A 27669-nucleotide genomic window follows, 5' to 3' on the forward strand; every position below is an offset into this window, starting at 1 on the left:
AAGTGCAAAAGCAAAAACCAAAGTCACTGTTCCAGTAATGAAGAGCAGTTAAATTGGACTCGTTTTGTTAATTGCCTTTAAACTCATTCAGTCTTGTATGTGTTTCCTAAAACTTACTATTTGTTGTTTAATTAAATTTAAATGTAGCTGCATCTGATTTAATGGTAACATATACCAACAACTGCTATAAATTTATCTTTTATGCTTTGTCTTTTGAAATTTGCTTTAGGCCACACGCCGTGAACCAAAGAACTCAAATATTTGACGTTTGATGATGAGATAAAGTAAAAGTATAGGGGAAACACAAGAAAAAGTAGTTGTATTTATACACTGTCAAACAGTGACATTTGAACAAGTGTATTATTAGAGCATATGGTGTGCCATAGCAGAAAGTCATCTGAGAAAATTTGCATTTGAGCTAAGCTTAGTCCTTTACTCCCTAGGCCAACTGGATCCGGGCAGAAGGAGAAAATGAATTCCAAATCCCTGGAAGAGCAAGATGTCCCTCTGACCAATTGAAGGAAGCCAGTGGCAGTGGTACTTCATTGGACCAAGGCAATAAGGATGTGCGTCCTAAAGGAAAACGGGGGAAAAAGGTAAGTAAAGTAAATAAAAGAGCAATAAGATGAGTGTGTGTGTTCTAGTCTAATGGCACTTTGCACCAGTTTCAGTTACTCATAAGATATTATCCCCGTTTGCTAAAGTGAAGCAACTTGCAGCATTACAGAGTGATCACTGGTAAAAATAATTAGAATCAGCTTTAGTATTTCCCTTTCTGAGTGTTACTTAAACTGTTTTAAAAGACAGTCTATGTTTTTGAGGGTAGATTTTTTTTTTCCCAACAATTTTAAAGATCTGTATATTTATATTAATGATGCATATACTTTATTTTGTGTTCTCCACCTTCCTACATACACCAAGATCTTGAGGCTAGATATGCTTTTACCCTGCCATTTTTATTGAGTTCCTTATTTCTTCGTGAATGGTCAAGAGGACAGAGATTGGCTTTTTAAAAATATGTTTAGTAGTTTCTTCTTTCGTTTCTTAGATTCTGAGAATACAGTATGCACTAAATGGTAAATGTGGATTATAGTTCAGTAAGTATTTATTGAGTGCTAGAGTGCTGAGTGTAATGGAAAAAGTTTAAATTTCTCATCTCAAGGAATTTACCATGTAGTGGAGAAGATAGATTAACAAAGAGGTAATTTCTATCTAATGTACAGCCTAGCCTCATAGATATGTGTGAGCATATAGGTGGTGTGGGAAGAAGTAAAGGGGCTCCTCCTAGAGGACATTATCTCTAAGATGAGTCCTGAAGGATGAAGAAAAGCCATACAAATAGCAGATTAAAGAGAGTTCTAGGCAGAAGTGGTAATATAAGCAAATGTATGAAGAAAGAAAATAGCGTTGTGTGAGTATTGAATTTCAAACAGATTGGTGGTGTTCATTGTGGTATTCCATATCATAAATGCTCAGTAACTAGCTTTGGAACGAATGAATATCACATGAATATTCTATATTTACTTGCAAAGTGTTACTGTGATTTATGTTGAACATCCTATACCAGCTTTATGAGGATGTTAGAAGCCCAAAATGGTTCCAAGAAATGTATTTGTTTTTTAAAATTTTTAAAAAGTTAATGCATGAGAAACCAAATTCAAAAAGAACAAAAAATAAGGTAGTGAAAAGCCTGCCTTCTGTTCCTATTCACCAGCCACCCAGCTCCCCTCTCCAGACTCATTGTTATTAGCTTCTTGCTGTTCTTCCAGATATATTTTATGCATATTCAAACATATGTAAACACACATATATTTATTTTGTATGTGAATATATATGTGTATACACATACATATAATTTTTAATACAAGTGGCAGCATGCAAGATATACTGATTTGCTTTTTGCTTTTTCATAACAATACATTTGGAAATTTTTTCATTTCATTTTTTAAAATTTAATTTCTTGGTTAAAATCAAATTATATAAAAAGGTATGTACATTGAAAAGCTTTACTCCCACATTTGTCCCTGTGCATGCCATTCCCCCTGCCACTATAATCACTTTTATTAGGATCTTGTGTTTCCTCCCAGGGTTTCTTGAGGCAGATAAAAGTAAATGAAAACTGTTATTATTTTTTTTCCTTTGTTATACAAAGGGTAACATATAGAGTGTCCTGTATATCATTTTTTTATTTGATAATAAATTCTGGGGATCTTTCCATGTTAGTAAGTAGAGAACTTCCTCTGTCTTTTTTACAGCTACCTTGTATCTCATTGTATGAATATACCATGGTTTCTTTAACCAGTCTCTTATTGAGAGGTATTTGACATGATTCCAGTTTTTTGCTATTATAAACATTGCTTCAGTGAGTAACTTTGTAGATCCATTGATTCATACATTTGTAGGCAATTCGTCAGATAAATTCTTAGGAATGGGGTTGCTGAGTCAGAAGTTAAGTGCATTTGTAATTTTGATAGATTTTGCTAAATTGCCTTCCCTGTGATTATACTATTCAGCACTCCCACCAGCACTATAGGAGAGTACCTGTTTCCCCATAGTCTGGTCAACAGAGTGGGTGCTCAGTCTTTCTGTATTTTGGCAGTCTTGATAGAAGTGGTATATTTCAGTATCTTAATTTGTATGGATTTTATCATGAGTGATGTTGAGCGTCTGCTTAAGGGTTCCTTGAATTTTTTGTGTGTGTGATGTCTGTTCATGTCTTTTGTCCATTTTTATTACTGGGTTGTTAGTCTGTCTTCTCAATTTCCAGGAGGTCTTTACATATTAGGGACATTGGTTCTCTGTCAGAGATAGAAGTTGCAAATGTTTTGTTCAGTTTGTCTTTCGGTTTTACTTATGAGGGCTTTTCCCTCCATATAGAAGTTTTTAAGTTGTTTTATATTTTAAGTGAAGTTCTCTTCGTGTTTCTTTTGGACAGTTTGATTTTCAAGTTAAAAAGGTCTGAGTTAGCCTGCTCCTAAGTTCTTAGAATGAATAAATTTAGCTTTGAAATTTTGAGTGTTGTCCCTAGCTCTCAAAACAGCTGTTAAATTAGAAAATTTCGCATATTTCTATGTTCCTCACTTATATTCAAATGGAATAGCAGGTTGTTCTGTGTTTATATATTTTTACTTGCTTTTACTTGATTTCTGTCAAAACCAGTTTATTTGAATACATCCTTCCTTAATGATTGAGTCATTTAACGAATCTTTTAACCTTACTGAGTACCATGTGCATACAGATATCTAGGGGCTGGTAGTTGTATGAAGGAACTCATAGTCTAGTCAAGGAAAGAAAACAGTTAGTCAATTTAAATATGTTTTGATAAATGGTATATTAGAGGTATGTTGGTATTTAAATCTTAGCACTCGGACCTTATATAAGAAGAGAACAGTTTTCAGCTTCCTGGCAGTTATGGTACTGTGCTTTATGTTATAAAATGTGCTGGTAACTAGATTGGCTGGAGATATTTTCATTAATTATATCTAATATTTGTTGGCTTAATGTTTTATTATTATTTATATTTATATAATATAGATATATTTATATTTTATAAATATATTATTTATATTTGTTATCATTTATTATTTTTCTCCCTCTTAGTACTGTTTCACATTTTGAAACATTTTTACTGTTTAGGCTAAAGATACTTCAAGTGAAGAAGTTAATTTGAGTCACATTGTACCCTGTGAGCCAGTTTCAGAAGAAAAAACAAAGGAATTACCTGAATGGAGTGAGAAAGTGGCTCAAAACATTTTGTCAGGTATTACAGTAATGTTAACTTTTTTCCCTTATAATGTGAAATCTTTGGAACCTGTAAGAGAATATTTAGAAAGATAATACTTTGTATTTTGGTTCTAAATGATCAGTTTATAAATATTTAAACAAAAATATAAGGAAAGAGACTCTTAGAACATCACATATTATCATATAGGTGTAAGTTCTTGGTCTGTTATTCGCTGTTTTACTCTTGGGAAAATTGGTAGTAAAAAGCTTCAGGAATCCCCAAACTCTCAGAATAGCTCTGAACATAAAATTAGTTATTTTCCTTTCCCCTTTGAAATTCCCTCTTAGTTGTTTTCTTTTCCCCCCTTCTCCTCTACCACAAAATGATGAGATATTCATCAATCTTTGAAAACAAAGCAGCACTCCTAATCATACAATTATGCAAGCATGAGATTTATAGCCAAGCTATTTGCAAAGTAGGCCCTACTATTTAATTATGGCTAGAAAGAGCTTCAGGTCAATTATTTTAAAACCAAAATGATCATTGCTCATATATATCTTTCTGCTTTAATTGGTTAACATTTTAACTTTTCAGCTATAGTAGCTCTCAGATTTAGACCTTCTATTTTGTGTTTAAAAACATTACCAGTCACTATTCAGTAAGCCGAATTCATGACCTATTAAAGGGATCTTGACCAGTCATTTAAAAGACTGTCAATATAAGTTTCTGTCTCTGTACTAAAAACCCATGAAAATAATAAAGGTGTCTAAAGCACAGGAAATCTTCGGTGTGAAAAACCAACAAGCTAAAATAAGTGAAAAATAATTAGCTAGGTGCTAACAAAATATTTTGCCCAGTATCAAATAGCTGCTTGAGACAAGAAGAAAAGATAAAGCCAATTTTTTCGAATATAATTGTAATAGTTGAAATGGACCCTTGAAAGGAGATTTTCAAATAAGTTGTAATGAAAAACCTTCACTCTTACTACCATGCCCTCTGACTTTATGCTAAGCTATTGTTAGGTCATTATTCAGAAAACTTGCCCGTATCCACGCATATGTAGATAACTAAATTCAAAGGTCATTTTTCTTAAGTTTTTTGAGTTTATACTGCTATAAGATTGTTCCATTTACTATCGCTGCATAACAAACCATCCCAAACTTAATGGCATGAAACAATAACCATTTCTTTATGCTTAGGAATTCTGTACATCAGGTATTCCAAAAGGTCACAGCAGAGGTGGCTTGCATCTGCTTCATGATGTCAGAGCCCAGCTAGGAAGACTCAAAGGCTGACTAGTGACTTGTCGCTGGGGGCTGAAATCATCTCAAGGCTCCTTTACTCATACATGTGACATCTGGGTTGGGAGAGCTCAAAATCTAGGATTGCCAAATAGAGTGCCTATACATGGCCTCTCCCTGTGCCTTGACTTCCTCACAGCATAGCAACCTTTAGCTAGTCTGGCTTCTACCTAGTAGCACAGGATTCCAACGGTGAATGGTCCAGCAAACAGGCAGAAGTTGCATCACCCTTTCTGACATATTCTTGGAAATTTCCAGTGTCACTCGTTACAAGCAAGTAACAAGCTTGCCTAGATTCAAGAGGATATGATACAGACCCCACTTCTCAATGGAAGGAATGTCAAGGTCATGTTGAAAGAACATATGGAATAGGAGATACTGTTTTTGGCCATCTTTGGAAAATACCACATGCCACAAAGTCTTAGGCCTCCTAGGTACCACACAGATTCCACACACTGGTTCTATTCAGTGAGGCAGAGCATCTTAGAGATCCAGCTAATACTGGGGAGAGATCTCTTTAGAGGTTGCAAAAGAGATCTCAGCAGTGCATCATTTGAAAATGAGCAAAAGCTGCATTCTGGTAGCACTTAGAGACCTTCTTTACTACTTGAAACCTCACTGTCTTCAGGCTTGTAACTCTGTTCCTTTTCATCCTGTACCCTCAGAGCTAGAGTTCTAGCAGTAGCCGTAATAGTGGGTGCCTATCAGAGTATGTCTCCCTATATGCTCTTTAGTGGGTATAATGAAAAGCAACTAGCTCACCAAACACTTAAGGTACTGTTACTTAACAAAGAAAGGTGCAGAAAATATCTAGGTCCTACTCCAAGGAGGATGATTTATCGAGAGACTGTTTCTACCTGACCCATGCAGGCTCTGTACAAAGATGAGTAAACAGGCATCTAAATTGAGCTCATTCACCTTATCCTTTGGTTGCTGTTCATTGTCAAAGGATGAGTAAATATCAGCAAAAGCTACAGTCCTAGGTTTTATGAATGTAAAAGGTAAAAAAAGTGAAATAACTGCTTAAAATTTACCTGTGTAGTCTATTGGCTTGAGAAGCCTTAAACTTTAAGAAGGCAGCTGCCACATATTTCTTTTTTTAAAGATTTTATTTTTCCTTTTTATCCCCAAAGCCCCCTGGTACATAGTTGTATATTTTTTAGTGGTGGGTCCTTCTAGTTGTGGCATATGGGATGCCACCTCAGCATGTCTTGCTGAGCAGTGCCATGTCCGTGCCCAGGATCTGAACCAGCGAAACCCTGGGCCACCGAAGCGGAGCGCATGAACTTAACCACTCAGTCACAGGGCCGGCCCCCTGCCACACATTTTAGATGGAGAGTCTAGTAAGCTAATTTTGGGGGAGGTAGAGGACTGATAACAATAGACTGATTAGAACACCATACTGGGTTAGGTTTATGTTAGATCATTTTCAGTCATCTGCCAACCTCTCATTTATTGAGCAAACATTCTTTGCCTGCTATATCTCAGCAATACTAGGTGCATAGGATGCAAAGATGGACAGAGTAAATCTATATCTGGCACTCACATGACATTTAAGAGACCTTAATAGCTACCGATGAATATTGTATTTCCTTATCTTCTATCACAGTGTCTGCAGTTTTAACGTATCACCTCTATTCTGTTCTTCCGTAGTGATAGCTTGTTCATAATTTGCATCTAGTATTTCTCTTTATTAGTCTTGTGACTTTTCATTTGTTTAATTTCCATTTATTTTTCTCAGTCATTGGTAGACGCCATTCCTCTTGTTACAGAGTTTCGTTATAGCAGTATAGTCTACTTGAGCTCTTCTTTGTTTCATTGTCATTTATTTTATGATTTATCAATCTTCCTTCTTCAAGTTCAGCTGGTTTTTTACTTCTTAGAACTTTTCCATCTGTAAGTTAACTCTAAAAACAATTTTTTTAAATAGACATCTTCAGTTGCTTTGTTGTTATGAGAACTCCTGGCTGGAACCTGTTTGCCTGGGTTTGAGACATGGTCCTTCCTCAGTGGTAGGGCAGTGGGAGTAGGGTTGGCGCTGGAAGTGGACATGTTGACTGAAACAGAAAGAGAAACATCAATTTTTCTAATCAGTTGCTAGTTGGCATTTTATGTTGTTAGCATTTTTAAATAAACAGGGCTGATTTTCACATCATCACTAGATGCCTGCTCACTCATGGGCTGAACTAATTATGTAAAAACCATGCCACAGACATGGGGAAAAGATGCATATTTTATATGTTCAGCTTGAAAAGCTCATTGTTTCAGGGTGTAGCCAAAAAGGAAATATTTAAAATTGTAAGTTCTCTCCAGAGGAGGGTAGCACTTTCCTTCTCGTCTTCAGGGAAGCCATTATCCTTATATCTTTTCTTCTCCCATCTCCTTCCCACTTCTTTCCCCACATGCTTCCTGGCTCAGGGCCTTTTCTCGTCACTAGAGAAGACTGCCATCCTGCTTTCTCTCTGACAATCTCTTCTTTCATTCATGCTGCAGGAAGCATAAGCAAAGCAAAGGACTAGAGCCTGCTCTCATGAGAAATAGCTAAACCATCTAGGCCTCTCAGTTTTCTTCTCTCAGGTTTTTTCTTCTTATGTATTCTTTGGTTGTTCTCCTATCTTTGCCATTCAGGTTTATTTTGCAAGCTAAAAGTTACTGAGATTGAAGGATTTGGGTTTGGGATTGAGGGAGGAACAGGACCCCCTCCCTTATGCCTTTAGCCTAAAGCAAGCAAGCAAGAGTTCTGCCTTGGTGTTTGAGATCCAGGTTTGTTGGTTTCCACTTAAGCATTGTTTGTGTCTGTCCACCTCAGGACTTCATGGGGAACAAGTGGTACCTGGACTAAGGCTGAAAGCACAAGGATACCTGGGTCCTCTAGTCAAATACCATCTTAATGACACCAAACCCCAAAATTAGTCCCTAACTATAGTATACTATGGTAAACAACATATAGAGATAACTACAAGTTGTAGTGGCAGTGTAAAGAATACAGGCTTCTATTATTGGGTGACATATGACCTAAGTATTGAGGGATGAATTTTCTTAGAAAAGGTATATATTCTAGGCAAAAGACTATAAGTTGGCTTGAAAGTTTATGGCATTTGGGATCCGAATATTGAACTCCTTGTTTTTCCTGTTGATCAGATATTTATTAAAGAATTTAAAGTTATAATCAGCCATAATATTGTGGAATTTTAAATTTTCCTTTAAAAAGGTGCTTCCTGGGTGAGTTGGGGTTTAGTCAAAGGTGCTGAATTTACTGGCAAAGCAATCCAGAAAGGTGCTTCTAAACTTCGAGAACGGATTCAACCAGAAGAAAAACCAGTGGAAGTTAGTCCAGCTGTGACCAAGGGACTGCATATAGCAAAGCAGGCTACTGGAGGAGCAGTGAAAGTCAGTCAGTTCCTAGGTAAAGTAGATGACTTTACTTCTTTTCAGGTAAATTAACAATAATCTCTTAATCCAGGTCAACATAAATGCTCATTTAGGTGATTTAACCTTTAGAGTAAAGAATTAGGACAAAGCAGTTTCATCTTGCTATTCATAGTGTGATCTATAGACCAGCAACATCAACCTATCTGAGAACCTTAGAAATAGTTCAGGCACTTGGCACGCCTACTGATTCAATATCTGCATTTTACGAGATCCCTAGATGATTCTTATTTGTGTATTAAAGTTTGAGAAACACTGGTTAAAAGGTTGTTTTAATGTGTTGGAGAGGAGACTGTGCCTTTGAAAAGGAATGGTTCTGAAAGTATTTGCTCTCCTTGAACATGACGTTCTTTTAAGGACAGCTCACAGCGTAGTATTTGAGGGTCAAGTGAGAGGAAAGTATTGCTTGAGTAAAGCTGGCTTAGTGATTCCTGTGTCAGCCTTCCCAAGCCATATACTGCCAACCCCTTCTTTGAGAATCATGGCCTCTAGAGTTTGTTATAAGACGGTCACATAGCTCCTTAATGGATCATTATATTTAGTAAGATTATCTGTTTGATATTTAGTATTCTTTTGAATCAGATTTTGATTTATTTACTTTTATATAGACTTAAATATCTTATTACTATTTCAATGAGAGATTTGCTGATATGGAGAGAAAGTATCCAAATACTCTTGGCTGGAAAACAGGAAAGGTGGACTTGCCAGTCTTGCATTGCAGTAATCACATAGAAAAAGTGGATGGTTTTTTTTTTTAAGCAAATTGCCAAAAAGAACATTATATTTCGAAAGCAGAGTTTAGACCCTACAAACACATCCTTAAACCAAACAATAGCCTCTGTTTAAATAATAGCCAGCCCTGGTTCTCATTCTTAAATAGAAATAGTAACAGCATGCTGCAAAACAACTTTAGATGTTCATATAAGAATTTTGCTGACTAAGAGTGGTAAAGCCAAGGGAAGAATACATTTTTTCTAAGTGTTTTTTTTTTTATGGTTGTATTAGTTGATGGAGTTTGCACTGTAGCAAATTGTGTTGGAAAGGAACTAGCTCCACATGTCAAGAAGCATGGAAGCAAACTTGTTCCAGAATCTCTTAAAAAAGACAGAAACGGAAAGTCTACCCTGGATGGTGCTATGGTCGTAGCAGCAAGTAGTGTTCAAGGTAACATAAAGGCCCAGAAATTTGATGGGGGAGGTCTGTTTTCTTAGGGCTTGTTTTACTCACTTTTAAATACATTTACAGGATTTTCAACTGTCTGGCAGGGATTGGAATGTGCAGCTAAATGCATTGTTAACAATGTTTCAGCAGAAACTGTACAGACTGTCAGATACAAGTAAGTTGAATTTTATCATTTTAATGACTAAGTCTCTTATAGCATTTGTAAAAATCCAGTTAAAATGATTATATAGTTAGTTTTGTTAAGTTATCTGATAAAACAAATTTTTTTCACTCGCTGTTTTTCTTAGGTAGGGAGAAGAATAATATTTTTAGAAAATTAATAGAATCACTGTGACTTTGGCTTATATTACTAATTGTTAGAAATATTTGTTCATCATTAATGGAAATGAGTTTAATTAAAAAAAAAAAGCCTGAAGTTTCTGTCTACCTTTTTAACTGCATGTTCTTGATGGGTGATGTTTACTTATAGTTTTGATGGGAAAAACTTGAATTATAATTAAACTATTGTACCTTGTTAATTTTAGCTCCTTCTGTGTACAAAGAATGTTAAATTTTCTCACATCTTATTGACTCTACCAATCTACGTTTGTATTGGAATGGACAGATGGTATGTCTCCTGTTTCATATGTTAAGAAACAGACAAACAGAAATAAATGACTTGCCCAAGCCCGTCTGATAAGTGGTATTTAAAACGAGACTTAAAACAGGATCTTCTGATTTTATCTGTTTATTCTGTCTTTACAAGTACTAGAGGAATCAAGGTCTAAAAATCTAGTATAGAGGACCTCAGTTGTTTTCTTAGCTTTGAATTAAGGTTAGATCTTAATATTTAATGTTTGTTTAGAAAGAAAAAGTAATACTAATAGTGTTCTCAACTCTTGATTCTTTTGTATTAATTATCCACTAACAACATTTGAGTTAATACTTATATATCAGATATTGTGTTCAGTGCTTTTCATAAGTATTATTTAATCTTTAACACTATCTCCATTTTACAAATGAGGAAACCAAAGCAGAGAGCCATTAAATACCTTATTAAAGACTATATCCCTAATAAGTAGCAGAGCTGGGATGTAAGCCAGCTCTGTCTCTCTCTGTCATGCAGTGTCAGAGAACGGTGCTGGGCCACCAACCCCATTGATGGGACAGCTGTGCAAGTTTAGCATCTAGAGTTATTTTCCATCATTGTCTAGCATGTGTTTAGATTCCCTTCCACCACAGTAAATTACCTTTGGCTTAGGAAATACTAACTTAGTTTCTAGCCTAAGTTGATGTGATCTGCTCAGTCTGGGGCATGCATACCTTTAAATCAAAGCAACATGGCATGTCATCTTGGAATGGCAATTTTACCAAAAGATTTGGAAAAGAAAATACAGATTAGATGTGAAATTCTTTTGATGCAAATGTAAAATCCAAGTTTCCCAGCTCACCTCTTGCTACTTGTGGCATTGACCTCTGACTAATACTAACTCTTTGTTATGCTCTGATGTTAGTACTTGGATGGATCGATCATAATTAGAAAAATAGTTTCTTTTGTTGCAAGAACAGGAGTTAGTCAGAAGTGCCTTTTAGGCCAAAACTGAATTATTTTTAGATTATCAGTGTCTTTTGTTAGCACAGATAATTAGGCTAACAAAAGACACTGTTACATAGGATCGGTTTGCTCTTTTCAATATGATAACTAAAGAAATATTTAAACACCATTATTATGTCCTTTACTTATTTTGTCTTCTAAATGCTACAAGTTCCTTTAACAGTTTCCTATATAGTATGATTTCCACATCCTTCATTCATCAGTGTTGTTTTCAAAATATGGAACCCAGAGTTGAATCTAATATTCCAAATGTGCTGTGACTGGATTGAATAGTGGGATTTGCCTCCTTTGTTTTGGTCATATTTAGCACTTGATAGATATGGCATACAAGACACAAAATATATCTTTTTAGTAGCTGTTACTTTATTGACCCATATCAAACTTGGAGGGTTATTTTAATTTTTAATGAACCGTTTTTTTAAAAAATCTGGACCATCATCTTATTTTTGGACAATTGCTGTTTACACATAAAATTAAGAACTTGACATTTACACTTGCTTAATTTTACTTTGTTGATTTTGACACATCATTAAGTCTGTCCATTTTGGCTTCAGATTTTGGTATTTGTCATATTAGCCAGCCTTCTATTTTGTGCTATCTGTAGATTAGAAAGACGTGTCTTTTTTACATCTTAGATTTTTTCCACGCAACTTTTCATGGATAAGGTCTAACCATTCGCTTTACTGTAGCCTCTCCCGATCGATTTTGCTCCAACATTTAACGCTTATTGAGATTGGAGAGTCAGCTCTCTACAAATCTCCTAGCAATATCCTCATTTAGCTCACCTTTCAGTTTTGTCTTATCAGACTACTTCCCAAGGTTGTTGTCTTCCACACCCATTCAATAAGTATTAGTTCTAAGGTTTTACTCTGTGCTCTAGTCTTCTCTGCTCTACGTGGATATCATCTCTACCTGTGGCTGTAGTTACCACCTATATGCCAGCAACTCTCAAATCTATGTTTCCTATTAACTGTTCTCTTAATCTTCAGGCTCATACATCCCAACTACATACCACCACAGCTATTCACTCACTAAGTCCTTTTGTTTTTTACATTCATCTCTTTCTCTCCAGCCTCATTAACACTACCTTAGAAGCGATCCTCACCATTTCTCATCCAGTTCACGGCTTGTTTCCTAACCCATTCCTCTGTCTCCAATGTTACACCCTTACAGTTTACAGTGCAACCTGAGTTAGATCTTTCTAAAACACAAATATGGTCATACCATTCCTATTGATTTCAAGATAAGGTTTAAACTCATCAGCTTGACCTACAAGGTCATTCATAAATTAGCCATAACCCATCTGTCTTTGATAGACTAATAAGAATCTATTTTAAATATTTAAGGTTAATATTTCTTCAAACAGTTTTGAAGATTGCATGTAAATTGAATTTTAGGCAGATTTATTTGAAAGTTGTTATGACTGAAATTGTGCTCTAATTAATGAAATCTAGAATCACTGCCAACGTGCTGTCTTTGTAGACATTACTAAATGCATTGGAGAAATTTCTGAAAAGTCTCATTCAAATTGTAAGTTGAACTACATTGACTTACTTAGAGCATACTTTATATTCATTTTTCATTGTTATTCAATTGGAAGTGTTACTCAGTATATAAAATCTAATTTAATAAGCTCTAATTAAGGTTAACTTTAAAAACTAAGAAATCAAAAATACGCTTTATCTTTTTTGCCAGAGATAGGCTTTCTATGAGTTTTTAGCAGTGTAGTTTGAATCTAAATGAAGAAAAGAACTGAGCAGTTATTTATCAAGGAAGAAAATAATAGGTGCCTGCCAGGAATACTGGTTCTAAGGCCATTTTGGGAAGCAGAGGTGATAGGTGAGGATATATTAAAAACATAACACAACTGCTGAAAAGCTATTTTACAGGGTCTTTAAAAATAATTATACATTTAGTACTATGGAATTTTCAAAGTACTTTAACATATACCTTTCATTTTATGAGGTAAAGAGGAGACTGATGAGGTGCAAAGAGATCGAGACTTTATTACTTATTGTCATAGTTAGTATTAGAATCTGCTTTTCTAACTCCTAGTTTGGTACTTTTTCTAAATTAACAGAAGTTGCTGCTGAAGTGGAGATAGCATGGAAGAACAAGCAAAATCATCAGAGTACCATAACAGACTCCTTCTTAGTACATTATTAAAAATAAGGTAGCTGTTAAAATTGTGTTATGTATAGAAATATCATGAATGCAGAGGTGTCAAACTGCATCAGTAGAATAGGGAACATTCCAAATATTCAGAAATGGAAGTTTATGAACCTGGAGGATTTCCTGTACTTGAAAACACCACTAGGGGCAAATTCTTAAGTTACCATAGGACTTCATTGTCACTCACTCAGTCCTGGAGAGATGAGTCCTAAGAGAAACCTGCTCAGCCAAGAGTTATGGTCACTCTTCCAATGCTGAAACTGCCCCGGCCCCTTTCTTCTCGTTTGCCTTAGCCATTGGCACCTGATGATGGTATTTGTGACTGGGGCTTGGTTGACAGTGAGAAGGCCGATGTCTTCTGCAACATCAGCAAATCCTGTGGAATGCTGAAGGGTTGCAAAGCAGCAGAGACTGGCAGAAAGCAGTTAAGGAGGCTTTTCTGGTAACTGGCGAGAAAGCCCCAATCAAGAGTGATGTAGATGTAGAGTTTGACAAATTGTAGGTTCTGCCCTGCTCTGGCATTAATTATTAACATTAGGCAAAGGACAGCATGGAATCATCATTCATAAGTATGATAAGATTACTTCACATTTCTAGCATGGAGGTTGAAAATAACCAAACATGAACAAGCCAGTAGGATCACAGACCACTGTTCTAGGCCAGGCTAATAGTAATAGAGGACTTGTTAATTCAAAGGACAGATCCACTGTTAATATAAAATGTCCAGATACACATCACAAAGCGCCTAGAAAACTTCAGTGTGTCCTGGAGAAAATTGTAAAATTTTGCCGTTTATTGTTATAATCAGGGGAATCCATGGGCAAAAAAAGGTTTTTAAAAGCCTGGTACTTAAAAAAGGGTAAGAAATGAAACAAAATAATAGTAGGATAAGTTTTAATATCCTTGGATAGGACTTCAAATTGTGTTTTCTCATAAAAATAGTATCAAGCACAGATATTGATTATCATCAATACTAACTACTTTTGTGCAGTGCTTTGTAATTTCTCAAGCACTTTGCTGTACATTTGATGCTCAAGACACTCTGAGATGGACAGCACAGGAATTACTCATTTCACTCATTCAACAAATACTGAATGTCAGGTACTAAGTGCTTAGGATTCATTAATGAACAAAGCAGAGTCCCTTTTCTAGTGGGGTTTATATTCTAGTGAGACAAACAATAAGTGAAACAAAAACAGTGGGCATAAGTAAGTTCTATAGTATGTATCAGGTGACAAGTTACAGAAGAAGAAAGCAGTTTAAGGAGGATTGACTGGCAATGGGTTAAGATGATGGGTAAGGCAATTTAAATAGGTCAGATACTGAGAAGACCATAGCCGACAAGAAGCAGGTGGGGTGGTTAGCCATGTGACTACCTGAAGTGAGAGTAGTTTAGGCAGATACCAGCCAATACAAAAGTTCTAAGGCAGCACACATGTGCTTGGTGGATTCAAAGAACAGCAAGGAGGCTGGTGAGTCTGCAGGGAGTGAGGAAGAGAGTGTTGTAGAGTCTCTGGTTAAAGACAAAGTCCACTTAAGGTAGAACTCAAAACCATTTATAGTGACTGTAGATTCTTTGTGTCCTCCAGTTGCTTCAGTGATAATTCTCTTATATTTCCAGAAGGGGGGTGGATTAAAAAAGGAAATAATGACTGATTAACAACCTTTATTATAATTTACATTTTATTCTTCAACATTTCACCATTTACATTTCCCATTACCATCTGCTGCACGGGGTGTGGGTGACTGGTATTGCAGTCATCAAACCTATGAAATGTAGGTAGGTGCCCCTGAGGGTGTTCTTCAATCTCAGCTAGCCTGAGTTTATTTTCACACACTGTTATTGCTGAAGGAGAAAATACAGCCTGAGCACAGTGTGATTTCATTCTTTACTGTTGTAAGCTATTAATTAAATTTAAACCTAACCTTTGATTTTGCTTTCAGGGATAACATGCTAATCATGTGACTTATTTAATACTAACTCAGAAGACCTTAATTTATAATTTCATTGTACTTTTTTTCCTAATCTTTCTTTTAAAGATATGGGCACACTGCGGGGGAAGCTACACATGATGCAGTAGATTCTGCCATCAATGTTGGTGTAACCGCCTATAATATCGACAACATTGGTATCAAAGCAATGGTGAAGAAAACTGCAAAACAAACAGGACACACACTCCTTGAGGACTATAAAATAATTGATAGTTCCAAGGGGAAAAATCAAGAAGAAAGGGCAAAGGTAAATATGAAAGAGGAGAAGGATGAGCAGGCAGAGGAACTAAAGAAGAATGAGGCAAAGAAGAAAGATAAATGATGGAAGTGCTGTAAATCACCTATACCAAAGCCTTACAAAATGGATGCAGGTTTGCTAAATAGGGAAATGTGGAATTCGCAACAGATAAACCAGTATTTTAAAAATGTGTTCATTCCTACAACATGACTGTTTCATAAGCTTTATGGCATATATCTACTTACAAGGAGAAGAATCAGTATTCTTGCATCTGACCTTTAGAAATACACAGTTATATTCTCAGTAAGTTTATTTTTTTCAAAATGTGGCTAAAATATTTTTGCAATTAAAATAAGACTAATAATACATGTGCTATAAACTTCATTAAACCTAATGTTAAACTATTTTTGTATTTGTTGTCTTTGAGAAAGCAAAGTAGGAAATTATTGTATATTTACATAAAATTTGGCATTTAGTAACCTTAGTTCTATTTTTTCTGGGAAGGAATGACTTAAAATACTATCTCTTCTTTTTGCACTAATTGTGGATTTTTTTTTTAGGTGCTTGTCAGAATTTTCAGTGTGTAAGCTAAAAAAAAAATGTAATCCTAAACTGAAAGAATTCTCAGATAACATTTAAAAGACTTTCAAAACAGGGGAATAGACTAATCATGAAAAATTAAGCAAGGTTCTAGAAAAGTATTTGGTAGCTTACCTCTTTGTTAGGAAATGGGATGGCGCTTTTTATTTTAAATGAATACAAATAGATTTTTAAGTCTTCTGGATTTAGACTGGTATTTGATCTCTTAAGAGGCTAGGAAATTTGGGGATATGACTGATATTGTATTAAAATTTGAAGTGATTATTATCAGCTTAATTGGACAAAAAAGTACTTCAAGAAATCGTTTTACCAGATCTGCTTCTGTAAGTCTTTACAAAAGACTAAAATTTTGTAAAAACTAAACTATAAATGGAATTCAGCTTATGGATAGGAAATATATTTTTATTTTGAGATTCACTCATTGGAATTTTTTATATGAAAAAGCCAATGAAGTAAGTTATTAAAAAGAAAAGTTTCTATTCATAATCAAATTAAAGAATGTGAAGACTTTAGCCTTAATCCATGGTGACTGGGCATAACAGTTTCCACTTAGGCAGAAGACAGGACATTTACAGACCTATAAGCTACAAATACATAAGTAAATACCAATGGCATTTTATTTCTGTTTAATGGTTTTAAAATATCGGTTTTCATAGCTATTGTCCATTCTAATATTTCTGAACTTCTATTGGCTACTTAGTTTATTGGACTTTATTTCAAACTGTCTAACAGAGTGTACTTTGTGAATAAACTGTCTCGGAATTACTTGGCCTCAGATGTATTCACAGGCTTGTACTTTGGGAACACAGAGAATTGATGGAACCTTCCCATAAGGCCTAGGATAATGTACTAGTTGTTAAAATGGAAATAAAATTGAATTGGTAAAGAGCTTCCAGTCAGTCTCTGCTTTGTTTAGGCTTAAGAAATGGAATGACAGATAGTGGAACCTAAAGTTTAAAGTTACTTTAGGGTCAGCAACATGGCGGCGTGAGCTCACCTGGGACTCTCTCCCCTCCAAAGTACAACCAAAAAGAGCAACTGCTTTCCAACCAAAAAAACAATCCTAATAACGGAAATCGTCAGAGACCCACAGCAGCCAAACGATGGAAGGTGGAGAGGCTGCAGCTGGCCTTGGAGGAGCTGGAACGGGATAGGAGAGAACTTCGCTCCTTCCCCTAGAGACTGGGATCGCTGCAGCGGGTGCAGGAAGGAGTGGGGGAGGGGCCGCACATCAGGGGATCATCCAGGACTCCCACCACTGGAGCAGCAGAAACCCTCTAACAGAGAAAAGCTTTTGCATGGGGAAGCCCCAGCAAGCCAGGGCCCCGGGAAACCAGAAAGTGAGAGCTGATCCAATACGGGTAGGCGTGAAAGTGCCCCTCCTCCCCAACCCACGCTGGGCGCTGCCATCTTGGCTGAAGGCGCAGGGCTCAGAAAACAAGCTTCTCGACCCCCATGTAGTGGCAACAGGCTATAATTGCAGCTGAATAACAGCATCATGCGCAAAAACCGCTCCTCTACCATCCAGCAATTTGTAAAAGCTCCAGTCCAAAAGGAAAACAATGAAAATACACAAGTAAGTCTTGAGGGCTTGGAAATGGGTAAACTAAGTGAAGAGGAGTTCAAAATAGCTATCCTCAAAATATTCAATGATGTAAAGGGAAATATAGAGAAACAAGTCAACAAGTTCTGGAGTTACTTCACAAAAGAGATTGAAATTATAAAGAAGAATCAATTAGAAATACTAGAGATGAAAAATACAATGAATCAGATAAAACAGAATACGGATTCCCTGAATGCTTGTGTAGACACCATAAAGGAGAAAATTAGCATAATCGAAGATAGACAGGCTGAATGGCTCCAGACAGAGGAAGAAAGAGAACTAAGAATTAAAAAAATTGAAAATCTCAGAGAAATAGCTGACTCAATGAGAAAATGCAACTTAAGAATCATCGGAATTCCTGAGTGCATGGAAAAGGAAAATGGAGCAGAAAGTGTGCTCAGTGAAATAGTAGAAGAGAACTTCCCAAATCTAGGGATTGAGAGAGAAATGTGTGTGGAGGAAGTTTTCAGATCTCCTAGATTTGTCAATGTAAAAAGACCTACTGCAGGGCACATAGTAGTAAAAATGGCAAAAATGAAGGACAAAGAAAGAATACTCAGGGCAGCAAGGCAGAAGAAAATAACCTACAAAGGAACCCCCATCAGACTTTCAGTGGATTTCTCTACAGAAACCTTACAAGCTAGGAGAGATTGGAGTGACATATTCAAAACTTTAAAGGATAAAAATCTTCAGCCAAGAATACTCTAGCCAGCAAAAATATCCTAAAGATATGAGGGAGAAATTAAATCTTTTCCAGACAAACAAATGCTGAGGGACTTTGTAGTCACCCGATCTCCACTACAAGATATCCTCAAGAAGGCTCTGATACCTGAAAAAAAAAAAAAAGGGAGTAAGGGGTCACAAAACACAGAGTAGAGAGACAGACAGAATCTGAATAGGATAGCAAATATTCAACCAAAGCATTAGGATAAAGGGAAGGAAATCACAAAAGCAGAGACAATCTTATCACTCTAACCACAAGCTCACAAGTTGGAATAAGAGATGAAAATAATAATTCAGGAGGGGAGGAGGAAAGGGACTGAAACAGTCTAGGCTAAGGAAGTAAGAGACCACCAGAAAATGGACTATGTTATACACGAGATTCTGAATACAAAATTCAGGGTAGCCACTAAACTAAACAACAGAACAGAGACACAAAGCATAAATAAGGAAAAGTCTAAGAAACCCAGTGTAAGAAATTGCAGGAGTCAATGGGTTGGCTAAAACACACAAGATGAGAAACAAAGGAAACACAGGAAAACTGGAAAACGAGCAACAGAATGACAGCATTAAGCCCTCATGCATCAATACTCACCCTCAATGTAAATGGATTGACCTCTCCAATAAAAAGACACAGAGTGGCAAAATGGATTAAAGAACAAGATCCAACAATTTGTTGCCTCCAGGAAACACACCTCACCTCCAAGGACAAACACAGGCTCAGAGTGAAGGGGTGGAAGACAATACTCCAAGCTAATAGCAAACAAAAGAAAGCAGGTGTCGCAATACTTAGACAAAACAGACTTCAAGATAAGGCAGGTAAAGAGAGACACAGAGGGCCGATACATAATGATCAAAGGGACACTTCATCAGGAAGAAATAACACTTATAAATATCTATGCACCCAACACAGGAGCACCAAAGTTCATAAAGCAACTATTAACAAACCTAAAAGAAGATACCAAAAATAACACAATAATAGTAGGGGACCTCAACACCCCACTCACATAAATGGAAAGATCATCCAGACAGAAAATCAACGAAGAAACAGTGGAGCTAAACAAAAAACTAAAATGGTTGGACTTAATAGACATATATAGAACACTTCATCCAAAAACAGCAGAATACACATTTTTCTCAAGTGTGCATGGAACATTCTCAAGGATGGACCATATGTTGGGAAACAAGGCAAGCCTCTACAAATTTAAAAAAATTGAAATAACAACAACCACAGATCAGCAACAGGTATCTAGTTGTCCATTTCACTTCATTCTACTCTCTTCACTTGGTTGTGGGTTGCCATTTCAGATTAACAGCTAGACAAAATTTTGGTAAGTATAGTTTCCATATTAGAGCTCTCCAGAGAAGCAGAACCAATAGAGGAGATATATCTGTAAAGAGATTTATTATAAGGAATTGACTCACACAGTTATGGAGGCTGAGAAGTTCCAAGGTCTGCAGTCAGTGAAGTAGAGACCCAGGAGAGCTGGTGTGTTATGCCAGTCCAAGTCTGAATGCCTGAGAACCAGGAGAGCCAGTGGTCTGTTCCACTTTGAAAGCCAACAGGCTCAAGACCCAAGAAGAGTCCATTTCAGTCTTGAATCTGAAGGCCAAAGACTAATATACCAACTAAAGCTGTCAGGTAGGGGGAGTTCCCTCTTAGCCTTTTTGTTCTGTTGGGTCTTGGATTGATTGGATGAGGTCCACCCACCTTAGGGGATGCATCTGCTTTACTTAGTCTGCTGATGGAAATGTTAATCCCATCCAGAAACACCCTCATGGACACAGCCTGCATTATACCGTCATGGGTTGCTTAAGATGAGGATATGTTCTGAGAAATGAGTTAGGCAATTTCATCATTATGCAAACATCATAGAGTGTACTTACACAAACGTGGACGGTATTGCCTGCTACACACAGGAGCTATATGGTACTAATCTTATGGGACCACCGTGGAATATGTGGTTTGTCCTTGATGGAAATGTTGTTATAAGGTGCATGTCTGTATTTGGCCAAATGTCTGGACACCTTGTGGCCCAGTCAAGCTGACAAAATTAACCATCACAGCTTCTGGGCCCAGTTTGCATTATCTAGAGGGCTTTACCTAGCTCTGCTTGGCTCTTTGAGACTCAACAGATACAGTATAGTGTATGGAAAACAACACTTCTCAATATTTACTGCTTCCAGGGTTTTTCTTCACTTTGCCTCTATAGACTGTTCCTTCCCCAGGTTGTACTGGGTAGTTTTCTGAGAGTGCCTCCAGGCTAGCTATAAAAATAATGGGAGCTAATTTTTTATAGTGCTTACCATGAACCAGCAATGTTCTAAGTGCTTTTACATAGATTAACTCATTTTAACCTCACAACGTTCCTATGAGGTGTATACTACTACAATCTTCATTTTATAGAAAGGGAAGCTGAGGTATGGAGAAGTTAACTTTTCCAAGATGGAAGAGAACAGTATGAAAGAAGAGGTCACACACTAGCCTCGAAAAGGAATGACCTACACAGAGTGTGTTAGGCCAGTCGTCTTGTCTTTCTTAAACAGGTCGATAGGGAAGGACAAATGATCTTTGTATATTTCCTGATTCCAGCTCCTTAACACTGACGAGATTTTCACATATTGAGGTATTTGGGGTAACTATTTGGGTTCAAAACTGCTTTGACTTGAAGTAAAAAGCCTGACTTATGGGCTATCAAACATACATTGTCCATCTGCTTAACCTTTAAAGTAAGGAATACACTCTGTTAAGAATGCATACTTCCCCTCCTATGCCCTAGTGGTAACGCCCTATTGGTAATGCCTGGATTAGTCCCTTTCTCAACGTCAGGGTTATGTTGACCTGCTAATTTGTAACTAAATACCTCTTTGAAACTTTGATGAAAATGTATGCTGGGTGTGTTTAATGTATGTTCTTTATTCTAAAAAGATATGAGACTGTACTGAACACCGTGCTTCTCTGGAACCTTTCCAAGGCCTTACTGGGTTAAATCCTTACTCTGGCTCAAGTAAAACTCACCTTATTTCTCTTATCTACAGAGTGGTTATTGGTTATTTTGCGTCGACAACACTTAGCATTTTTGTATTACAATTCCATTGGCTTAATAGTTGGTAGAAAACTTCCCAAGATATTAGCAAATAGATCATCAGTCCTAGATTTTGGTGATAGTGTGAACTTTTGTCTTTCTCTATTCTTCATAGGTATTATAGGGTAAACTAAGACAAGCCAGGCTTAAGTCTTGTTAGCCAGAAATCATTTCAGGTAAGTCTGATAAATAATGCTCTGCTCAAACAGAAGCTAGTTCTCTGGTCTCTCTTGCCAAACTCAAGACTAGGTGTTTTTAAGCAGACTTCTGACGAGATTTTTCACATATTGAGGTATATGGGGTAACTATTTGAGTTCAAAGCTGACTCGGCTTGAACTAGGAAGCCTGACTTACAGTTTATCAAACATACAGTGTACATCTGATTATCCATTAAAGTAAGGAATCTCTCTTGAGAGAAACAATGCATACTGCCCCTCCTACACTCCATTGGTAACAACGCCCTATTGGTAATGCCTGGATTAGTCCTTTTCCTGGCATCATGGTCATGTTGACCTGCTAATTTGCAACTGAATTCCTCTTTGAAAGTGTATCCTGGGTGTGTTTAATGTATCTTCTTTGTTCTAAAAAGATATAAGATGGTACTGAAACCCACGCTTCTCTCAAAGCCCTTCTGAGGCCTTCTCGGTTATAATTGTCACTCTGGCTCATAATAAATTTATTTATAATAAATTTAAATAAAATTGATTTATAGGTTGGTTATGGATTATTTGCATCAACACTGCCTAATGGATTTTGCCATTTTGTATTTAGTTTAACAACAGAAGTGCTTAAAAGAGAACATTTCATTGACTTCTGAATAGCTTGTTTTTCATTAAAATAATTATTTTCAGGGCCAGCCCAGTGGCGTAGTTGTTAAGTTCATGCACTCCACTGCAGTGGCCTGCAGTTCACCAGTTCAGATCCTGGGCGTGGACTCATCAAGCCATGCTCTGGAGGTGTCCCACATAGAAGAACTAGAAGGACTTACAACTATGTACTGCGGCTTTGCGGAGGGGGTAAAAAAAAGAGGAAGATTTGCAACAGATGTTAGCTCAGGGCCAATCTTTCTCACCAAAAAATAAAAAATTGCTATTCATAATATATTTTAAAGATTCAGAAAGATGATTTTAAAAAATCTGTAAGAACATACATCAGATGAAAAAAATAAACCCCAAATGATGTCTTTAAATGTATTCTATGCAAAAAGTTGTCTTATGTGAAGAAATAGTCTGATCACCAACAGCTCTCGACCCCCTTACCCTCAGCCATGGAGCCGGTGCACATCCCACCCCCCACCCCCCATCCCCCCACCCCCCCACCCCCGGCCATTCCGAGCAAGTCTCGCCCCCTCCACCACTTTGGCTTGGAAAGAGGAAAGGACGGAATGGACCACAGCCTGCGGGTCTTGCGAGGCGCTGTGGTGGAGGGCCTGTCCCTGGGATCGAGCCCTCTTCCCGTTTTAGCCATACTCGGGGGCCCCGCCTCTGCCCCGCCCCTATACTCCCGGTTAGCCCTCCCCCGCCCCTGGGCCACGCCCTGTGACGTCACCGTGAGGCGCCAGAGTGTGGACTGTGAGTCTGTTCGCCATGGCGACGACGCGTGACAATGCTTTCTGCCTCCCGGCCCCTGGGTGTCCCTTCAGGTCTTGGGTTCTGAGCTGTGTGAGAAGAAGGGAGAGGGAGGTCTCTGATCTGACACTATGGAGGAAGGGAAGGGCGACACCTTCGAGGGTGTCAGCACCGACCGCCTTAAATTGGAGTTACTGGAGGAAATCCACAGAAAGTGAGTTGGGGGCGGCGCGCGCGCTCCACGCCCGGCGGAGGGTTCGCGTCCAGGCCGCGCGGGCCCGCTCCTGTGGGCGCCCGCCGCGCGACGCTGCAGCCGCCGAGGTCGATGTGACGCCAGCCGTGTGATTACCCCGGCACATCTGGCGACATCTAAAAACTGTTGTATAGGAAGGATTGGTTCATTTGCCTCTGATTAATTAGGCATTTGGTCTTATAAATAGACAGGATTTGAGGTGGGGGTTCTGCCTTCACGATCAAATCAAGTGGTGTATATTGTGGGCATATACCCAGTGCTAAAATATGTTTTTCATCTTGATGTTCCACTAAATGCAGATTTTCTGTTTCAAATTCCAAAGGTTTCGTTTACTTATGCTTCTCTTTCATCCCTTCAGAAGAACTTAAGAAATGGTGACATTTTGTAAAAATGATGTCCCGCCTATTTGCTTTTTAGAATAGTGTCAGTGCTTCGTATTAAATCTGAAATATTTTACGATGCATAGCATTTTAATACACTACGTTCTTAAGATAACATTTTTTAAGGTACTGCCAACCCCACTCGCAGGCCCCATGAGAATTAGACTCTGCTGTGTTTCCCTATAGCTTCCTGTGCTTTCCTGTGTTGTAGGCCCAGTCACACTATTTTAACTGCTTGGTTACTTCTCTAGTTTGTAGTAAACTATAAGCAGTCAGAGGACAGGTTCTGTGTTCCCGGAGGCAGTAGAAGATAAGAGCAAGTACTTTAAAGAAATCCTGTATTAGTTCGAATCCCAGGACTACCTTCCTGATCTTGGGGAAGTTAACGAACCTCTTCTAAGCCTCAGTCTTCTCCACTCCAAGACTGGGGTGCAGGTCATTATCTCATACCCCATGTAGTTGCCAGGATTGAGTGAAATGTCCGTAAAGCACATCGGCCCGGAATAATTCAGTGGAACTGTGCTGCTGCTACTGCTATTGTTCTGTTCACTTATTCATTGTAGTATCTTCAAATATTTAGCACAATGCCTTGAACATAATAGGCATTCAAAGATATGTATGGAATAAATGATTCCGTCATCATCATATTTTGGTAATTAATGCGCTCTTTGCTGATATCCTAAACAGATAATCTCTGGAATGCTATGGAGGAAGGGTTAAATTAGTGTTTCTTTTTTCTTCTTTGTTTCGAGTTGTCAGTTGTTAGTTGCCCTGGCTGTTCCTTTCTATAATAATTTACGGCCCATTTGCTGGGCTTTGAGAAACAAAGATAACCAACTTCTTGGGATCCTATTTAAGTTAATAGTAAAGGATTTCTAGAGGTGGCCTGGGGGGCTTTGAGCTTTAGTGCATATTAGTGTCTTGGAACTGGGTAATCAGAAGCCATTATTTATCTAATTACTGGTTCTCAACCATGCCTTCAATAAGTGATGTTTCATAAATTGTTCTTGAAGTAGTGGTGGGTTAGTATGTATTATTTTTCTCATATTATTTTTTAATTGAGTCATAATTAACAAATTGTTTTTAAAAATAGGGATATAGTGCAACTCTCAATACTTGAAATAAGAGAGAAGATAGCAGAACTGGAAGCCAAACTCAATACTGACGATGAAGGTATATAAGTAAATACTTTTATACGTGACTCCTGTACAATTCTTGTTCGTTTTACGAAGTTACCTAGAGTGCATTAAATACGTATATGGAATAATAGTACCAAGATTTCAGTATTGCTTTTGGGCAGCATTAATAATAATTTCAGAGTGTCAAACCTGTTACTGTATAATTATTTACCTACTTATGAGTTCAAAATGTTCATTTATCAATTAGCTAAACCTTTGTTACGTGACATCAATACATTATTTCCTTAGTAAATAATAAAATATCACAACTTTTCTATTTAACTCAAGTCATATATACTTCTGGATTTTGGGATATAACTTTAAAATCTTTATCTTGGTTTTGTGTATTTGTGTTGGAAGAATGTGTGTGTGTAGGGGCGGACCAGTGTTGCACAAACACACATGCATATACCCATATATCCTTAAAATGTATAATATACACAAGATGTTAATTCATTCCACAAATATTGATTGAGGTCCTGCCATCTGTCAACACTTTGAATGGAAGACTTTATTTCCCTGTTCCAAAGAGGTTACTGACTATTGGGAGAAACTAAACTAAATACGTCAAACTAAACTATGAATATAAGGAATGATATAAGTTCTGCATAAGGAGAAATGGAAACACAGGTCAGGGAACCTAACACAGCTCAGAGGAGGGCATAGAGCCAGCCTTTCCAGAGGAGGCAGAGCTTGAACACAATGCTAAAAAACAGGAGGCGTTTATTAGGGTTATGGGGGTGGGCTTTGGTTCTTAAACCCATTTATTCTCTCTTCTGTTGGGGAAGCCATGAATGAAAAGGATTGGTAGCCATATGAGGAATAAAATGCTACTTTTTGTAAGTACCCACTGCTCTGTTAAAGCTTGATTGGAGAAAACTGCTTTGTCCCAAGGCTGAAGTAGCTTCCTATGTCCCCATATTTACATCTTGGATCTAACTGGCTCTGTGGGGACAGACTGTGAGTACACTTACCAGGTAGTTGCATGGGCAAGGCTAGCTGGGATTTCCTCATCCAACTAGTTACAGACAATTCAGACATGCTCACAGATACATATGCAATACAATAACTACCCACTAGTAAAATGTCAGCCCAACAAGTTCTATCAACAACTCTCATGGGGAGGAGCTGGAATGTTGGTATAAAGAGAAAAGGTAAAATGGTAAGTGAGGAAGTTCTTTCCTCAGTGGGTCAAAGCGAAAGCCTAAGGTGAAGGACAGAAACACTTCCCCTTCCCCTAACATTAACCAAGGCCTGGAACTGTGTCAGGTGAGGTGGTGATTATTATTCCTGTTTATGGAAAAATGGAATTCAGGAATTGAAATAACTTACTAAGATAATATCGCCAGGGAGTGGCAGAGCCAGGATTTCACCCTAGATCATCTGTCTGCCACTACCACTCTTGCTATGACAACTGCTGTCTACCACATCAGCACTCAACACTTGCGGTTATCTACCGCTGCATAGCCAACCACCCCTATAACTTAGGGGCTTAAAATAACAAATTCTCTTTCACAATTCCGTGGACTGGCTGGGTTCCCTGGGAGATTCTTAACTGATGTCTCTCATGTGGTTGCAGTCAGATGCTGTCTGGGGCTCAATCATCTGCAGGTTCAGCTGGGCTGGACATTCCAGGATGACTCACTCACATGGCTGGCGTCTGATACTGGCTGTTGGCTGGGAGCCCAGCTGGGGCTGCCTATCATAAATGGTGCCTGGGTTTCAAGAGGATGTATCCCAAGAACAAGCATCCCAAAAGGCACAAGTGACAGAAACTGCCAGGCCAGTTAAGGGCTACTCCCAGAACTGGCACACTATCATTTCCACTATATTCTGTTGGTGAAAACAGACAGATTCAAGAGGATGGAGAAGTGAACTCTACTTATGAAGGTCACATTCCAGAACAGCATGTGGGATGAGATACATTATTGCAGTCATCTTTGGGAAATACGGTCTGCCACAGGGAGCATTAAACTTAATGCCATTTGAGGAGAACCCTTAAGTAATTGATAAAGATGGAACTTAGATTGTAATGAGAATGTGACAGGAAATGAGATTAAGTTTTATGAAAAAGACAAATGAAGAATAGTCTTTAATATGGTGCAAATGAATTTGTATTTCTCCTGAAGGCAATGGGGCAATATTAAAGGAGTTTTAAAGTAAATTTATTGTTTTAACATTGTAAGAGACATACATGCACAAGTAACAACTGTGGATATGTCTGTTTAGATAATTCTTTCACACTTTCCACTCCTTCAAATCTCTACCACCTCTCTCTCCATCCTCACTCTCAGCTAATGAGCTTAACTTCCTCTTTCAAAGAGAAAAGAGAAGCAATCCGAGGAGAACTTCCACGTTTCCACCAAGAAAGCTACTCACCTCCCTGCATGTTTGCACATGCTCTTCCCTCCTGTTCCTCTGCATGTTCTGTCCTTAGTCTCACCTAAGGTTAGCCCCTCTACTTGTGCCGTAGATCCCATCTGCTCTCGCCCACTCAAGGATGTCACTCCAGCGATTGTCCTCAGTCTTTCCTGCACTGTCTGTTTCTCCTGCTCCACTGGATCTTTCCCAACAGCGTACAGAGATGCTGAATTTACTTTATCTAAAAGAAAATGACAAACCTCCTTTAGCCCCACATTTCCCCTTCTA

General features: G+C 37.8%; 2 protein-coding genes across 4 annotated transcripts in view; both read left to right on the forward strand.

Annotated features, from left to right (window-relative positions):
* Nucleotides 1–17120, forward strand: part of SPART (spartin) — a 33640-nt gene extending 16520 nt beyond the window's left edge. For 2 of the 3 annotated variants that reach the window (XM_046664282.1, XM_046664281.1), the window contains exons 4-9: nt 444–596; nt 3637–3760; nt 8237–8431; nt 9460–9618; nt 9700–9790; nt 15443–17120. In XM_046664282.1, coding sequence (XP_046520238.1) covers nt 444–596; nt 3637–3760; nt 8237–8431; nt 9460–9618; nt 9700–9790; nt 15443–15716 — 996 coding nt within the window. In that variant the 3' untranslated portion in view covers nt 15717–17120. The remainder of the gene's footprint in view (nt 1–443; nt 597–3636; nt 3761–8236; nt 8432–9459; nt 9619–9699; nt 9791–15442) is intronic. The other variant, XM_046664284.1, reaches the window with a different exon arrangement.
* Nucleotides 17121–23250: 6130 nt separating this feature from the next.
* Nucleotides 23251–27669, forward strand: part of SOHLH2 (spermatogenesis and oogenesis specific basic helix-loop-helix 2) — a 140418-nt gene continuing 135999 nt past the window's right edge. The window contains exons 1-2 of the mRNA XM_046663734.1: nt 23251–23423; nt 24936–25015. Coding sequence (XP_046519690.1) covers nt 23341–23423; nt 24936–25015 — 163 coding nt within the window. The 5' untranslated portion in view covers nt 23251–23340. The remainder of the gene's footprint in view (nt 23424–24935; nt 25016–27669) is intronic.

The sequence above is a fragment of the Equus quagga genome, chromosome 6 (genome assembly GCF_021613505.1).
Source record: "Equus quagga isolate Etosha38 chromosome 6, UCLA_HA_Equagga_1.0, whole genome shotgun sequence".
Lineage (NCBI taxonomy): Eukaryota > Metazoa > Chordata > Mammalia > Perissodactyla > Equidae > Equus > Equus quagga.